Raw genomic sequence first — 18738 nt, forward strand, 5'->3', positions numbered from 1 at the left:
ATAATGGATGTGCAGTGTTGGGTTGTGAGAGACTACTCTATGGGTAAGTCTGAATCTGGAAAGCCACATGTTGTTTTTAATTGGCTAAATGTCAGTGGAATCTAGATCAACATAATCAATTCACAACTTCATGTTGGTATTGCAGTCCTCCAGAGAAACAGAAATTATCAGGGCTTTACACATTATAGGGTCGACCCGAACCATGCTGTGCTGGCTCAGATTTGATCTTTTTTGCATCCTTCTTTCCAGCACTGTTATTACAACCATGGACGCATAACCAGGACAGCCTAGGATTTCAACACAGTACAATATTATGATCAAATAGTGGTCAATGTGGCCTACAAAGGGGGATTTAAGCCCATGCTGGCAACCTGATTTCCCCTCCATCTGCTGGTAGTAGTTGCATAGCATGGCTCAGCTCACCAGGATCTGGCAACCCTTCCCCCCACCCCTCCCTCTCTCTCTGGCTGACTGCACAGCTGTGTTGCGTTGGAATTACGCCAAGAATAATAGAGGAAGTAGAAGGGTCATTATCCAGAAATGGTGGAATTCGAAATTGCAACATGTCTTGAAATGTATTTCGTTTTACTCAATCAATTTATTGTACAATATTAATTAACCTCTTACCTTTTATCAATCCACAAAAAGGCGAGCTTCATGTATTTTATTTATTTGTATATATTCACTCAAAGAATGCTTGTGCAGTCTTTTTGTCATTGGTGTTACTTATACCGTAAACAACAAGGCTTATCAGAATGTTATTTCTCAACTTAATCTGCACATATAGACTAATACAGAGTCATTTGATGATAATTCAACTATTATTTATTTATTATAATCAGGTATGTATAAAGTTGTATTGTGTGATGTTTTTTTCATTTGTGCCATCATGTTTTTGCTATAATATAAAAAATAATGGAAGGACAGTCATCAAACTTGAATGATGCTATCCTTAAAATGCCAACTCTTGAATAAACAAACAATCAACAAAGAAAAATGACTTACACGTCAAATGTGAGACCTTCATATCACTGAAAAAAACATTAAGTAACACCAGTGGCCAAAGACTATTTAAAACAAATCAATGAATTTTTTGTGCTTCATCAAACTAATGTGCCATTTCTTTCAGTTAACTATTGAACACTCATTAGAACATAGGTAACTCAGTAATAAGTAAATAACTCTCTTTGAATGCACTTTTAGCCTCCAGTAAAATAACAGTCAAAGTCCCTAACTAACTGACTCTCCATTGTTAAAACACGTATGTGTGAGAGGTTCCAGCTGAATTAGGCTTGTTCACTTCACGTTCAGCTGTCCCTCCAAATACACTGCTCAAAAAAATTAAGGGAACACTTAAGGGACACATCAGATCTTGATGAACGAATTATTCAAGTTGAAAATCTTTACTGATGTACATTGTATAATTTGTTGAGAACAAAATGACGTAACAACGGTCAATGGAAACCAAAATCATCAACCCATTGAGGGCTGGATTCAAAATCACACCGAAAATCAAAGTAAAAAATTCAAATCACAGGCTGATCCAACTTGTGTGAATTTTATCACGGCAACTCATGATGTGATTCAGTAGTGTGTATGGCCCCCGCATGCACTCCCGACAACGTCTGGGCATGCTCCTGATGAGTCGGCGGATGGTGTCCTGGGGGATCTCAATGGTCATTCAATGGTATCAATGCCTTCTTCATCCAGGAACTGCCTACACACTCTGACCACATGAGGCGGGGCATTGTCCTGCACTAGGAGGAACCCAGAGCCCACTGCACCAGCGTAAGGTCTGACAATGGGTCTGAGGATCTCATCCCGGTACCAAACAGCAGTCAGGGTACCGTTGGCTATGACATGGAGGTCTGTGCGACCCTCCAAGGATATGCCTCCCCAGACCATCACTGACCCACCGCCAAACCGGTCATGCTGGATGATGTTACAGGCAGCATTACGTTCACCACAGCGTCTCCAGACTCTTTCACTCCTGTCACATGCTCAGTGTGATCCTGCTCTCAAGAGAACAGGACGCCAATGGTGGACCTGCCAATTCTGGTGTTCTCTCGCGAATGCCAATCGAGCTGCACGGTGCTGGGCAGTGAGCACAGGTCCCATTAGAGGACGTCAGGCCCTCATGCCACCCTCATGGAGTCTGTTTCTGACAGTTTGGTCAGACACATGCACACCAGTAGCTTACTGGAGGTCATTTTGTAGGGCTCTGGCAGTGTTCCTCCTGTTCCTTCTCGCACAAAGGAGCAGATACCGGTCCTGCTGTTGTGTTGATGCCCTTCTACGACCCTGTCCAGCTCTCCTTGTGTAACGGCCGGTCTCCTGGTATCTCCTCCATGCTCTTGAGACTGTGCTGGGAGACACAGCAAACCTTCTTGCGACCTCACGTATGGATGTGCCGTCCTGGAGGAGCTGGACTACCTGTGCAACCTGAGTGGGCTGCAAGGACACTTGCAGAACACAAAACTAGAGAAGAATCAGTCAGGAAGGATAAGGAGAGAGCAATTGTCTGTGGCCACTACATGCAAAACCATTACCTTTTTGGGGGTTGTCTTGCTTTTGCCTCTCCAGTGCACCTGCACACTTTCATTTGCACCAAAGCAGGTGAAATTGATTCACTATCACTTGTGCCTCCTGAATGGGCAGATTGATATCTCTGAAGTTTAACTGACTTGGTGTTACACTGTGACGATTAAGTGTTCCCTTAATTTTTTTGAGCAGTGTAGGATAATTTGTTGCTTGTAAGCTCAATAGATTGTTATAAATACAGCTCTGGAAAAAATTAAGAGACCACTGCAAAATGATCGGTTTCTCTGGTTTTACTATTTACAGGTATGTGTTTGTCAATAGTTTTTTTTTTTTATTCCAATTACTTTTGAGGTACTACGAGCACTGTTTTTGCCATCCAGCTGGTCCTGTTGCAAGAGGATAGTGATGACCACAGCAGTGTTTTTTATACTTTTCCTCATTGCATAAGATTTGGTTCAGGTGATCACCTAATCAGTACCTCATTAAGTAGAATGAGGTGTGCCTGTATTGGAATTCAACAGTCACTGGAATGGAACGGCTGCCATACATGTAGAGATGCTGATTTACGAAAAATTTGGAGTGGTTTTTTCCAGAGCTGTATGTTCCAGTAACTAATTAAACTGACCCACGACGTGAGCTAATGATGAGTTGATAACATTAGTCATCATCACAATTTCACTTGTAAACTGCTTGTTTACTTGTTTTAACCTGAGTTGGCATTTTGAAAATATCTCTCATGTAGTTTACAAGTAGCTAGCGAACATCCTGTAGTGTTATCCACCTGGAGAAAATCCTAGCTTTTTTGTGGCAGTCATGGGAGGGATGAGGAAACTGACATCAACACGTTATTGGCAGAGGTAATGAGCGGCGATGTGACGAAAGCTAGCCATCGGCGAGATAAATTCAGCAATTCAGACTCAGGACAGACCCTTGCATTTTCATATACAGCTCAGGATAGAGCAATAATATAGATTTTTCTTTGATGATGCTAATTTCATCTGCCTTGATCCAAATGTCAATCAATTCAATATAAATCGCAGTTTTAACTGGACTGACCCTTTAACAATTTAATATGTTCCACTATACAATTACTCCCACTATGATACATTTTGAACACAACTGTCATTGTCTACTGTAATACTGAATGCATTTCTCATGGCTCTGTGAAGGCTGAAAATGTCTGGAGCTGGCAAGGCCAATGCAGCTACACAGTACAGCCAACTACTGCCAACTCCCTGGACAGTGTGATGACATCAGAGAACCCTGTCCTCAGTAGGATGGCCGAATTTGACACAGAGGCTCTGTCCCCCACTGCAGAGCTACACGGAGCTGAGGTACCTCCATTTTTGAGTAGAATAGACTAGAATATAGGCTACTAGAATAGAATGTGACTTTATTTGTCTGTGTGTTACAATAGAAACCACACAACACGCCATCATCACCTTCATTAACTCTCATGTCTCGCAACTGTTTGTCAAACCTTGCATCAAGAGTCTACCCCCAGTTGAGACTTTTTACACTGGCCTCATCCCTTGCATCACTATAAAGACCAAATAAACTCAAAATAATTCCACTGATCTCAGAGTGGTTATGCTATACTGTACAGTATATTCACAGTCACACGTGAAATCAGGGCGTGTGTTTGTTTGTCCTCTCCTCAGGCCAGTGATAAGAGACAGATGGTGGACGTGACAAAGCAGGACGAGAGCTACACCAACCTGCCCTCAGCTACAGCCTCAGACTCCACCTGGTTGGACAACAAGCTGGAGGCAGTCAGTGATAGTCAGGCGATGTCACTTTCCTCCACTATCAAAAGCTACTGCCATACCGCAACTAGCGTCTGTGCCTGCAGTAGTGATTACTGATATACATGTACTATGTCTAGTGTTTACTGCCATACCATGCCTAGTTGTGTAAACAATGTTAAAACGTTATGGCTAGATTTTTAAGGTGCTGTACCTCCACTTCAACCCTGATGTTGTTTCCTTGTAGGTGCAAAATGAGAGAGAGCTGGAGAACTTAGCTTGTTCTTCGACCTTCATGGAAGGTAGCACTTGGCTATCAAGATCATTAACAGACTAGCAACCAACATGTTTTTGAAAAATAAAAGTATTTCAGACTATCAGACACAATTACTGTCTTTTTCACAGACAATACAATACTTCCTGTTTCATCTAAAATGTTGTGTTTTCTGCTTTTGGGGACTGTGTTTTTGGTTGACTTTACCCTAGGCCTTCCACTCTGAGCACAAGGTGAAGAACTACCCCATGAAGGAGCACACAGAGAATGAGTTGGAGGAGCTTCATAGGGTGCAGTGTATAAGAAAGATTGAACGGACTGATTGTAACGTAAGTTATTCTGCGCTGTATGGAGCAAAGGGCTGGGAGTTTTAAAACAATCGGCCATGTGACTGTTTTTCATACAAATGTTATTTTTTATTTGTATGAAAGTGCTTTCATGTTTTAATCCTCATTAAAGAAAATATCTGCACACCTGATATTGCAACTGCAGGTGAAAACGAAGTAGAAAAACATGAAATTGTAAAGAAAAACTGCTTACATTCGATTTACCACACTGAAGAAGGTATCTTGACCGAAACATCAGTGATAATGAAACGCTGTGATTTAAGCAGTGTTGCATGGAGTTTTTCTTTACAATTTCATATGTTTTAACCTTGATAAATTATTACAACAAAAAATATTTTTCAACACTACCCAGACATGGAAAGACAAATGGCCCTAATCAATATTTTTCTGCCACGCCATTCACCCAAGACATTCCCTCCTCAAACAATTCCCTCCTCACAGGTATGCTCAGTTCAGAGGCTCCAACCCCTACCTCTACAGCCAGTTCAACCTACACATCAGAGAGCAGAAGATCAACCAAATAACTCTGCTACAGGTAGAACACTACTTGGCTTTATGTACAGTATTCAGCATTTCATAAGCATAGTATTAGTATTCAGACTCAAGTATTCATTTTAAACATTTGAAGTGGCTCCTACAGTCCCAGTACCCTATAAGCAAATTATTACTATGCGTATACAAAATGCATTCTTTCTCTCTCTCCCAATAGGATGTGAAGACGCCGTTCAATGGGGAGTTTGAGGCGGTGCGCAAGCAGAAGGAGCAGGAGTTCAACCGCGTGAAGGAGAAGAACAAATGCATCATGGAGATCATGTCAGAGCTGGACCTAAAGCAGCAGCTTGTGGGAACCCAGCCTGTCTGATAACGAGTGACCAGAGAAGGCGCTCTCCGTGGACGACTCAGAGGTATTACAGCTATAAAGTATACAGGTATAAAGTCCAGATTGGTGCCTGTACTTGCCCCTACACCAAAAGCCACTTCTGTAGGTCTGAGAGGACTAGTTTGGTATATGAGCAATGTGGCGGTACAGTACATATGGTAGAATTGTTGGCCTATTTCCTGGTTTGGATTCTTAAAAACATGAATTACTGCACATATTAATATGATTTGAGTGTGGGCATGAGTAATGCATACCTGTATCCGCCTCCAGATTAAAATGGAAAAGTACCTTACCCTAGAGCATAAAAAGAAGGAGGAGGAGGAGAAGAAGAAAAAAGCAGAGGAGCAAAGACGGCTAGCTGCCAGGGTATCGTGTCACCCCTAAGCCTGCTTCTCTCACCTTTCCCTCTTCTAAATCTATCCCTCTCATCCCCCTCTCACTGTTTACTGCTCTCAGGTGAATATAATAGCTGACAAACTAGATCTGTAGGTCATGATACAAACCGATCAATAGAACTGTCGGTCCCACTTTATTTGAATATTCCCCTATAGATGGTCTACAGATGCTCAAACTATAAGATTAGGGTTAGTTTGTTGATACAGTAGTTGATAGTGATGCTATGAAAATAAAAACACTGAGCTGGTGTTTGGAATGCAGACTGATTAAAGTGAATGTTGCTGCTGTATCATGTTATTAGCTTGAATCCCCATTCCAGGGTGACAATGTCAGAGAGACAGCTCTTGATGACAAGATGGGTGGAGTGCTCGAGCTGAAGAGAGAGGACATCTTGAAAATGGTACGGTCAAAAACAAGCACACTTACAGTATAAGAAATATGAATAAAACGAACAATTGTTACCCCAGATTGTAGTGCGGCAAACCCATTTGAATTAAAAAAAAACAACCAAAAAAACATTAATAATGGTGATGATTGTGAGGTTGCCAGTAGCACCTCAACTGGTAAGGGATGTGTTTGCGGCTAGTTGGTAGTGGATAACCCTTGGAAGATGGTGATGCATGGAGAAGGATGGAAGCTGAATGCCAGAGGCGGTGGATTTATTTAACAAAAATAACAGAGCAAAATAGAGCATACGGTAGCCGAGAGAAAATAAATGACAAAAATAATCAACTCAAATAAGTAAAATAGGCTTAAGTTTAACTTGGAGTTAAGTTTGCTGCAGCTTCAGAACAAGCCGTTACCTCTCTCCAGTCTGAGCCTGAATGCCCAGCGATATACCTCCCAGAAGCCCTCCCCAGCTTGGAATGTACCATTAAGCCGGTAAGAACAGGTAAGGCTTCAAAACCGGAAGTAGAGTTTAAATGCTTGTAAACATGATTACAATGGGTTTTTGTTTTGTTTTTTTACATTCGTTTTACACACATCAATGTCAGACATATAGCGCTATTACATGATTTAATATTAATACTGCAGTTTACATTTTCACATTCGATTCAATCGCTACAGCACAAGGCCCTTCATTTCAAATTTGGCGGCGCCCAATCCTACATTCTAGCGCGCACCAGTGCGTGTTCTCTTTCACTCCCGTCCGGGCAACCAGGAAATGAAGCTGTGTTCTCTGAGCTCCAACTAGCTCTAGGTAGCTCCATTAAGACTTTTGGTTTCGCTTTTCGCCGTATTCGCGGGTTCAAAATAAAACTTTGAGTTAAAACATGAATGGAAAGTGATGGGATCACAATATTTTCTCTTATTTTTCTGAAATAAAGACAAATTACCCAACAGAAAGTATATACAAAAAATATTTTTGATCTTTAAAATGTATATATTGGTGCAATTACATGTAATTTTACACGTCTATTATATTTGTATAAACTGGACTGTACACAAAATATTTTCCAAGGCTAAACACGATTTTTACTACCATTGTACTCCACAACACTTCTAGTATACATATCAACTGAGTTTCAACCATGAGGGATGTCATACGAACAATTGCTGCCACTTTACTGTGGCCCAACAGTTCAAAGTGCCTAGTCTAGATTTCATAGGGAATACATAATGGACTGTACACAAAAAAAAATCAAAGGCTAAACATGATTTTCACTACCACTTTACTCCACAACACTTCTAGTATACATATCAACTGAGTAGGAACTTGCTTATTAGTACAGTACTCATGATATCTGGTAAGTCTCTCATGGTATTTATATGGTATTGGGCTGTTTGCTCCGGCTTTAGATTGACATGCTTTGCAAGATCTAACGTGTGGCATTTTAATCTGTTCCCTTTCCCATCTCTTAAAGGGCCAATATGTACTGTAATTGGTACATACATTTTTTGGCTTTTAAATAAATTATATAGCCATTGAGTCTTGAAGAATATAACTTATAAATGCCTCATGAGCTTAAATCAACTGTCTTACCCCATCAGAACCCAAAATATTAAGCTTGTTTTATTCCATTGTTTGTAAACCATGCAATTGTAAACAACACTGTATAGCTTCAAAACATGGTTATAATTTTCATCTCATGGATGGTCAGTCCTTGCATCCATACCGTAGCTCTGTCTATGAAGTTGAGAGTGGTTACATTTCTCCAGCCCCATCTCTCAGCTGTTTACCAACAAAGTGGCGGGGAGCCCGCTTTGTTTGAATTACCGATTGCACCTTTAACGACCCTTATTCTTCTAACAGAATGAAATTGGAGAGGAGCTCAAGAAACACAAAGAGGATGTGAATGTGTTCCGAGAGACTTACGACAATGCTGTGGCCAAGGACAAAGTACGTCTGGTGGTGTCACTTCCACTGCCTCATACCAGACCTGGTTCGAAATAGGTCTCTTTCAAATACAAACAGTGCGCTTGATTTAGCTTGACAAATGCATGCAAGTGGAATAGTCCCGAAAGTGCAAAGCCTGCCCATCCAGTGCACTAGCTAAATCAAACGCACCCAAAGTATTTAAAAGAAAAGGAGTTATTTGACGTGCCTGGCCATGTTGTTGATCAACTGTGTAAACTATACAGGCACAGACTACCTGAAGTACAGCATACGTAAGAAGGAGGTAAGTAGAATGTACCTGCTTCCATAACTTAAAAACGATGAATATACAAAAAGAGGCTCTCTTGGCAATAAGGAGTTTAGGTTAATCCCATGTATATTCCAAGCTATTTTGGAAATATCATGAATGCATGAATGAAATCATTTTCACTGATTGTAACGTCTGAATTGAACACTAGAATGGTAATCAACGCCAACTGGATCATGATAATTATTTGGTAGCTGCCTTGTGTCAGTGCCAGTGAGTGGTGTGTGTTGTGTGTGTAACAGATGACTCTGTCTCTGCCCAGGGTCCAGAGGATGCGGACCCAGACAGACAACAGCACCAGTCCTTTTAAAGAGTGCCCCCTGGATGGGCGGCGGCTGAGGGGCTCTGTCAGATGATGAAGGCCATGGAGGAGCTTGAGGCTCCAGAGAACATGCCAGAAGTCCTGGATCCGTCTGTGTGGGAAAAGTTCTGTCTGACCCACAGAGCAAAAGTGGAGAGCGAGCAGCAGGTAAGGAGATAAGATAAGCTTTTATTGTCTATTTCCCAAAGAAATGTGCTTTGAGTCTTTAAAAATAAGATCATATCAGCGCATCAATACACATGTTAATACGAATAACACAACATACTCATTATGATGTTCTCTAACACCTTGAAATCTGTATTTTATGCATTATGAACAAGTGCCCCTTTGTTGCATGTGAGTTACGCACACCACAGAATATGAGCACAGGATGAGAGTTAGATACACAGGAAGTTACCTGAATGTACCTGAATATCACAACTAATTAAAACAAAAACAAAACTAGATAATTTCCCCTTTGTTATGTCATGTCTTGTGTATGTTTGTGTCCTGTTCAGGTGAAATGCAGGCTTTACTGCAGAAGAGGATAGATGGGGATGGGAGGGCAAGGCTGGAAATTAAAATCTCAATGGGTACGAGTGGCATAGTGTGAGTACACTCAGTCTGTTCTGAAAAGCAACTTGAATAGGATATGTTTCTGTCCCACATGTTATAATGTTATAATATAATAATAATTTTTAAATGGTAAAACCATTGAATTAAAGCTGAGAATCTCTACTTTAACCTCATAGTAATTGTTTGATTTCAAATCCAAACTGTTGGAGTATAGAGCTAAAAGAAGACGATGATTCTGCTTTCCAATATTTATGGAGGGCACTGTATATGCATTTAAGAACATAGTGTAGGCCTTTTTACTCATTTTTAATTAAACCAACTAACTTACATTACTCACTTTACATACGGTATGCATGTGTATGTCAGCATGTGTGAATCTGCTCCATGTCTGTCAGGCCTCGGGGGAGCAGAAGATAGCCAGCATGGTGGAGTTTAAAGACTTCCGTAAGGACATCATCAAGCAGGAGTGGGCGCACAAGAGGATGAGGATGCAACAGCAGGGACATCCAGATGCTGTGTGTCTTCCAAGAGCTGCAGGAGGCATGTTGAATCAAGAAGGGGGGGGGGGGGGAGTGATGCAAAACTGACTCTAGAGCAGTGCCCTAAGGGTAACATGGAAATGTCTTCCTTCTTTCACCAAGAGCCCTTGAATATCATATAGCCTGAAACACTACACCGGCTTGGCATCGAACTATAAAATGGATCAACCCACTCATGTCCTGAATACGGAAAAAAATGTTTGAATCAAATGTCACTGCCCATGAATTATATCATGCCTTTGCACACAAACTAAAAGGAGATTGTCTCACCACTTGTCTTGATTTTAACAAAAAGCTATTTTTCTTCCAGTATCTCAGTGACATATCATGAGAACCTTTACAAGAAAAGGCAATGTGAACACAGAGGAGAATACATATAATTTAATTGATTCTAATCCTTCATATAATTTTTGTCAAAATATTCATTCAAGTGTCAAAGAAGTTTAAGTTGATTAAGCAGCTGAACAGGCAGGCAGCCATGAAGGAGGAGATGATAGCTGTTCTCGACCAGCAGCTGGCCAACATGAAAGTGAATGTGTTAGAGAGGAGACATACACTACATAGCCAAAAGTATGTGGACACCCCTTCTAATTAGTGGGTTCTGCTATTTCAGCCACACCCATTATAACAGGTGCATAAAAGCAAGCATACAGTATATGCCATTTAACTGACACTTTTATCTAAAGCAACTTACATTGCAGTGAGTGCATACATTTTTCAGCATATATGGTCCCAACGGGAATTGAACCCCCAACCTAAGCATTGTTAGCACCATGCTCTACCAACTCAGCCACAGAGGACCACAGAACGGGACCGCCGAGTGCTGAAGCGCGTAAAGATTTTCTATCCTCAGTTGCAACACTCACTACCGAGTTCCAAACTGCCTCTGGAAGCAACGTCAGCACAAGAACTGTTTGTCGGGAGCTTCATAAAATAGGTTTCCATGGCCAAGCAGCCACACACAAGCCTAACATCACCATGTGCAATGCCAACCATCGGCTGGAGTGGTGTAAAGCACACCGCCATTGGACTCTGGAGCAGTGGAAACGCATTCTCTGGAGTGATGAATTACGCTTCACTGTCTGGCAGTCTGACGGACGAATCTGGGTTTGGCGGATGCCAGGAGAACGCTACCTGCCCGAATGCATAGTGCCAACTGTAAAGTTTGGTGGAGGAGGAATAATGGTCTGGGGCTGTTTTTCATGGTTTGGGCTAGGCCCCTTAGTTCCAGTGAAGGGAAATCTTAATGCTACACCATACAATGACATTCTAACTTTGTGCCAACAGTTTGGGGAAGGCCCTTTCCTGTTTCAGCATGACAATGCCCAAATGCACAAAGCGAGGTCCATAATGACATGGTTTGCCGAGTTCAGTGTGGAAGAACTTGACTGGCCCTGACCTCAACCCCATCAAACACCTTTGGGATGAATTGGAACACCGACTGCGAGCCAAGCCTTCACGCCCAACATCAGTGCCCGACCTCACAATCACTATGCTTTTGTGGCTGAATGGGAGCGAATCCCCGCAGCCATGTTCCAAAATCTAGTGGAAAGCCTTCCCAGAAGAGTGGAGGCTGTTATAGCAGCAAAGGGGGAACCAACTCCATATTAATGCCTATGATTTTAGAATGAAACGTTCAACAAGCACATATGGGTGTGATGTTCAGGTGTCCACATACGTTTGGCCATGTATATATGAAGCTATGGGTTATCTATTAATGCATTTCACTAATTCTCTTGTGCCTTTAACTATCATGTGTAGAGAGTACGGCTTTATGAGAAGTGAAACTGCCTGATATTTTTTTTTGCTCCTTCGCATGTCTGATTTTATATGACTCAAGACATACTGTATGCTTCCATTGTATGACCTTATTTCCATGGTGTTCTGTTCAGCCATGGAGGAGAACGATGTAGAGGAGTGCTACCAGAACATCATCCAGAAGAAGAAGCTGGTAGACCCAGGGAGAAGACGTAGCCATCCTCAGGGCTGAGGTTGAGCATATAGGATGAGGACCTTCCCTGCACTCGCTCAGCTCAAACATGAATCAATGACGCAAGCGCTCGTTTTATTAATTAACTCCTTTTTATTCACATTCTTTATATAACAAAACTTGACAGTGAAAAGGTGTACAACTTGATATACAGAACTTCAATTTCAAAGAAATGTGTACTGTATGTAGCAGCACAAATTAAAACGTGCAAACAAATGTGTGTGATGGATTTCTGTCTCTTCAGCATTGTGTAAGCAGGAAGAGCAGGAAATCAGTTTTTATGATGAACAAACATAAGTGACATTATGAATCGGTGAAGTCCTCTTCTGTTCGATCAAAGTGCAGAATGCCATCCTCCTGTCCAAACAGGTCAATCACCTGGGATATGCTGGCTTTCTTGCCGTCTACGGGGAAATATTGCTGTCTATGGGGAGATGCCACTTGTCAGTCAACTTTCTGAGCTGTGTCAGGTCATTCTAGGAAGAAATGACACATATGGGGGATAAAACAAACATTTGTGCAGAATATCACAAAGTCTGCCACACTTCTCTTTTTGAAGACCCACACAATTGCTGTTACCTTACTTCTGTACATTTTCACCATATTCTGTCTGCGTAGAGTCTCTGTTCTTTCTCTCACGTCTCTCTTAAGCTGGTCGTAGTTCGTAGTTGTAGTGAGTCTGTTGTAATGATTCAGGCCTGGGGCCAGGGACTCTTCCACTGCTAGTCTGTGGGATTTCTCTGGGCTCATTTCTGTTTGTCAACGTTCTGTATATCTGTTCTAGCGCAATGTACCGTTTCAGTCTCTTTAGCCTTTCCTTCAGCGAGGCACTAATTTGCTATTTTGGCTTGGAAAGAAAATAACAACCCAGTGAGTGATACTCATTGACAGCAAGGTGACATTTCACAAGAGCCCTAGCTGGTTAAAACAGCTTGTACCCAATTTGCTAAACTATTAGTGGAAATGTGGTCTATTATTGATTGGAAATAATGATACTATTGCACAGTAAGCAACAGAGACATGAACCAGACCTTACTTTTTGCACTTTGGATTCAAAGGGACTTGACTCTACTGGATCACAAGGTGTGCCATACACACTTTAATTTGATCTTCTTGGGTGTGGACTCGTTGTTTTTTTTATTATTACATGCAAGCCAGACTCATAACCAATGTTCCATTTGACCCCACACAAGTCCTCCTCTCCACAGTCACCACATCTCAATCCAATAGAGCACCTTTGGGATGTGGTGGAACAGGAGATTCGCATCATGGATGTGCAGCCGACAAATCTGCAGCAATGATGCTATCATGTCAATATGGACCAAAATCTCTGAGGAATGTTTCCAGCAACTTGTTGAATCTATGCCACAAAGAATTAAGGCTGTTCTGAAGGCAAAAGGGGGTCCAACCCGGTACTAGCAAGGTGTACCGAATAAAGTGGCCGGTGAGTGTATAGTGTATATGACAGATGTCATGGACAAAACATGTGGCTCGCCGACACATTGAGCAGAGCATACTTACCTAAAACTACACACAGCTGGATCAGTAGCGTCTGAAATGAGACCATCAATATCTACACATCTCAGAGGAGAAACTGAAAGATATTCGATCTGCTACAAAAGATGACAAGTCACTGCAGACGCTGACCAAAACCATTCAGAAAGGATGACCACAAAACAAGAAAGATGTATCAACTGATGTCACACACTACTACGCTTTCCAAGAGGAATTGAGCGTTCAAGATGGGTGTGGGGGGACATGCAGCGTTCGGCCTGTAGAGGGAGCTACAGGACCGTGGCCGGGGTGTGTCGGCGAGACTTTGTTGCACACCTGCTGCAAATGAAGTCTCGCCGGCGAATGTTTAAGATGTGTGTGCTTCTGCCATTTGAGGAGGGGAGCTGGAAACGGCGAGACGGGCACGCTGTCGGAGAGAGAGCGGACCGTGTGTGAAGGAGGCTGGAAAGCCAAGAGACATTGAAAACCACTGTATGAATAAACGGGAAAGTTGTTCCCTTACCGTGAACGCTGCGTCTGCCTCTGTGTGACAACGAACTTTGCTACAGCGTGTAAGGAAGTGGTTGAAATATTTATGGTTCATGTTGGCTGCATCTTTATAACTCCTGTTTAACTCAGATGGATTTTGAATTGTACTAATTTACATTGTTTACCATGCTGTAGTGCTTCAAGACACTACCTACATTTACATTTTACATTTAATTTTGCATTTTCATTCGTATCTATTCAAATGAATAAAAGGCTGTAACAAAGTCCGTTTATACACAGAGGCAGACGCAGTATATCGATAAGGGAATTGGTCCCGTTTATTCATACAGTGTTCCGCTGGCACTGTTTGGCTTTCCAGCCTCGTTCAAAGTCTCTCTCGGTTCTCGGCTCTGCTCTCCTCGCCTCGCCTTCTCCAGCTTAGCTCCCTTACTGAAATGGCAGAAGCACACACATCTTAAACATTCGCCGACGAGACTTAATTCGCAGCAGGTGTGCAACAAAAGTCTCGCCGACACAACCCCGGCCACGGTCCTGTAGCTCCCTCTACAGGCCGAACGCTGCATGTCCCCCCACAAAGGCTTTTATCCAGAGCGTACTATACTAATGTACTTGCCAACGTTCTCTATTGACAAATTCCCTTTCCCTAACATTTTGAATTAAAGTAGAGATTTTTAGAGCCGTCTCTAGGTTCATAAGGTAAGGTTCTCTTGGTAAGTAAAAAAAAAAAAAAAAGAAAGAAGACAGTTGTTCATGTTCACCCTAGTTGTGTTTGTATAGTGTTAAAACCCTCCTATTCCTTTTCTGTCATAATTCATGAACGCAGAGCTTATGCTGAAATGATCATTAAACTCTCCCCAGACAGTAAAAATGTGGGGAAATATGAGACAAAAGAAACATACTGTAGTGCCTTTGAGTGTTACTGAAGACTTTTAGTCTGAATGTGTGCATGCGTGCGTGTGTACAGTGCCCTGCTAAGTAATGGGACAGTGAAGCATTTTTTCATCTTTTGGCTCTACACTCCAAAGGTGAAATCAAACACTTACTATGAGGTTAAAGTAGAGATTCTCAGCTTTTAATTGATGGTATTTGTGTACATATTGGTTTCACCATTCAGAAATTACAAAACTTTATTGACACAGTCCCCCCCTTTTTTAGGCCACCAAAAGTGACAGATTTATCAAATAATAAAGCACTCATGTTTAGTATTTGGTTGACAATCCTTTGTATGCAATAACTGCCTGAAGTCTGTGACCCATTGACCCCACCAGATGCTGGGTATGTTCTCTGATGATGCTCTGCCAGGCCTGTACTGCAGCCATCTTCAGTTGTTGTTTGTTTTAAGGTCTTTTTGACTTATGTTCCCTCTTCAGCAAATGAAATGCATTTTCAATTTAAATCTGGATATTGACTTGGCTACTCTTTCTTAGTTGCTATGGCAGTATGTTTGGGGTCATTGTCTTGCTATATGATGAAGTGCCGTCCAATGAGATTGGAAGCATTTGCTCGTACTTCAGCAGACAAGATGTTTCTCTACACTTATGAATACATTCTGCTGCTGCCGTCAGCAGTTACAGCATCAATGAAGACAAGTGAGCCAGTTCCAGTGGCAGCCATACGCGCCCAAGCCATATTTCACAGATGAGGTGGTATGCCGGGGATTTTGGGCAGTTTCTCCACACTTTAAACTTGCCATCACTCTGGTACATGTTCATCTTTGTCTCATCTGTCCACAAGACAGATTATTTTTTTTCCAGAACCCTGCAGGCTCTTTTAGGTACTTTTTAGCAAACTGTAATCTGGCCATTAGGTTTCTTTTGCTAACTAGTGGTTTAACACCTTGCAGTGTAGCCTCTGTAGTTCTGCTGGAAATCTTCTGCGGATGGTAGTCTCTGACACATTCACACCTACCTCCTGGACAGTGTTCTGTGGGACAGTTGTTTAACCCTTTCAACACAGCTCCCAAGTGGTTGAGACACGGGCGTCCCAAATTCTTGTATATACTACTTTTTGTATATATTTGAAATTGAAATACTGGAAATGAGACAAAATTCCCATCTCAGTGCCAGGTTTAGTATTTTAGCTCGCTAACACAGCCAATGCGATCATTAACAGCTACACTTTCTGGCAGCTAGGGCCATAAATCAACAGGCTGTCAATTAGCCCTCTCCATGTTGACTTTCACACATCCTCCAGTCTCCGACAATAAATAGGCGAAATGTTTGACGTTCAGCTCAGCTCTTCGTCTTAAAAAATCTTGGTCTCATATCGGAATAAGAATATAAATTCCAATTGTTGCATGTTTAACAGTATAATCATTTATTTGTATGCTCACTTGACAAATATAAACGCAGATCACTTCCAGTTTGAAAAAAATACATACATTTTCTGATAACTCGAAAGAAAATACATGACATAAAAAGCAAACTACTACTCAAATAATTAAGTACTGACTGTTTTGTTTATCACCCGGTTTTGAGGTGATTTAACCTGACAATATATTGATATGTCTCCTTGTTCGCAATGACCACCTACACAGACATAATGCTCACACACCCAACGCAATCGCGTAAATGCCTTCTAGGTATCAGATTACATGTTTTTGATGAACAGCAGGTTCTGGCTATGTTGCCATGGACACTTTCAATGCTTGCTAAAATGCTGCAACATGACTGTGACAGTAAGGGGTATTACAAATAAGCTACTGCAAGCTACCTATGTGTATGGGTTTCTCTTGCGCTCCTTTGCCTTGGTTTCAGGTTTTGTACGTTGCTGTGGAGGATGGTTGAGGGTGATCTGTTGTAATGTGGACAGATTAACTGTGATTCAGAAGTTCCTGAAATTTAGCATCTTTGTGGAAGAGCACTTGTATTGGCGCAATTCTGATTCTCTCTCTCTCTCTCTACACCATCTATTTCAGCGCACTGCGCGACAAGCTATCCATTATCCTCAGGCTCAGCAGTCAACTAGTACATGCGTGAGGAGCTGCAGCACTTTCTCCTGAGGCTGATTTACTACTGGATTACTTGTTACTTAACCATGGCCAGCGGTGGCAAAAGACATCTGACCATGGCAGAAGTATTGGAGGAACTGGACCAAAGTGCCAAAGGTGATAAGGGATGGTCCTCGGAGGCGGAGAGCATCGACTCTGTAGCTGAAGCGGCATTCCAGGATGGATTGGACCCGCTTCTTGACTTGTAAGTGAATTTAACATAAATTAATTTACTACAGATTATGTTTTGCCAGACAGTATTATACTGTCAGCCTAGTATGGGTAAAACTATGGGTAAAGCACTATCCATCTTTACTGGAGCCATCATAGGCTGTACAGGCTGGCCTTCCCTCCCTCAGTAGGCCAGTATGGCCACGACCAGGTTGGGGGAACATGAGAAGGGGACACCTGGATACGATCGCCCCTTCGGCATCCGTCCCCTACTTGATGACATCATTGTGGCATGCAGGGCCTTCGACCACCCTCATCCGCATCAAAGAACCGGATCAGCAATACATCAATGCCAAGCCCACCAAATGGGGCTTCAAGCTTTTTGTTTTGGCTGACTCCAGAAATGGCTATACCTGTGATTTTAACATCTATCAAGGTAAGCTTTTCTCAGCCACAGGAAAGGGGCTATTTCCCTCACTAGTAGGAGCATTGGATCCACCTGTAATTTAGCTGGCAAACAGGGCACTGGTATTGTATGGTTTGAAGTAATACTGTAATCCTGATAGTGCTAAGGGCAGTTGAAGACAAACAAGATAAATATTACAGGGCATTTTCGGGGCATTATTTACTTATATACAATTTCTCTATATCCTTGTATAAATGCCCCCAAACAAACAAAAAACAGACCTTGGTTGATAAAACATGTTCTTGTACCTGCAGTCATGTTTTGATTTGATTGTTTAAAAAGATGTTTGTGGTAGGAGATGTTTCTCCTACCACAGCTACGCAGATGACACTCAACTCTTTCTCCCTTTTCCCCCTTCTGACTCACAGGTGGCAACACGCATCTCTGTGTGTCTTGCAGACATCTCTTCTTGGATGTCAGCCCACCACCTCAAGCTCAACCTTGACAAGACTGAGCTGCTCTTCCTCCCTGGGAAAGCCTGCCCTCTCCAAGAGTTCTCCATCACAGAGGGGACTCCACTGTGGCCTCCTCCCAGAAAATCTTGGGGTGATCCTTAACAACCACTTGTCCTGTGCAGCGAACATCACAGCTACAGCACGCTCCTGTAGATTCTTCCTCTACAACATCCGAAGTATACGTCCATTCCTCATGAGAGAAGCAGCACAACTCTTGGTCCAGGGACACTTGTGATCTCCCGCCTTGACTACTGCAACGCACTCTTGGCCGGGATCCCCGCCTCCGCCATCAGACCTCTGCAACTCATCCAGAATTCTGCTGCCTGTCTGGTGTTCAATCTCCCCAAATTCTACCATGTCCCTCCTCCGCACCCTTCATTGGCTCCCGGTCGCAGCTCGCATCAGATTCAAGACCCTGG

General features: G+C 42.3%; 1 protein-coding gene across 1 annotated transcript; it reads left to right on the top strand.

The window, feature by feature from the left end:
- Positions 1 to 3354: 3354 nt before the first annotated feature.
- cfap43 (cilia and flagella associated protein 43) lies at positions 3355 to 12488 on the top strand (the record flags this gene model as incomplete). Its single annotated transcript, XM_083696909.1, is given in 21 exon segments — positions 3355 to 3398; positions 3711 to 3760; positions 3763 to 3875; positions 4203 to 4385; positions 4565 to 4588; positions 4773 to 4889; positions 5349 to 5357; positions 5359 to 5442; positions 5617 to 5745; positions 5747 to 5776; positions 5780 to 5812; positions 6058 to 6153; positions 6503 to 6583; positions 8438 to 8567; positions 8767 to 8804; positions 9071 to 9140; positions 9143 to 9297; positions 10068 to 10286; positions 12206 to 12242; positions 12245 to 12296; positions 12479 to 12488. Coding segments are annotated over 21 exon segments (1704 nt in total).
- Positions 12489 to 18738: the final 6250 nt, after the last annotated feature.

This window comes from Argentina silus, assembly GCF_951799395.1.
Source record: "Argentina silus genome assembly, chromosome: Y".
In the NCBI taxonomy this organism is placed as follows: Eukaryota; Metazoa; Chordata; class Actinopteri; order Argentiniformes; family Argentinidae; genus Argentina; species Argentina silus.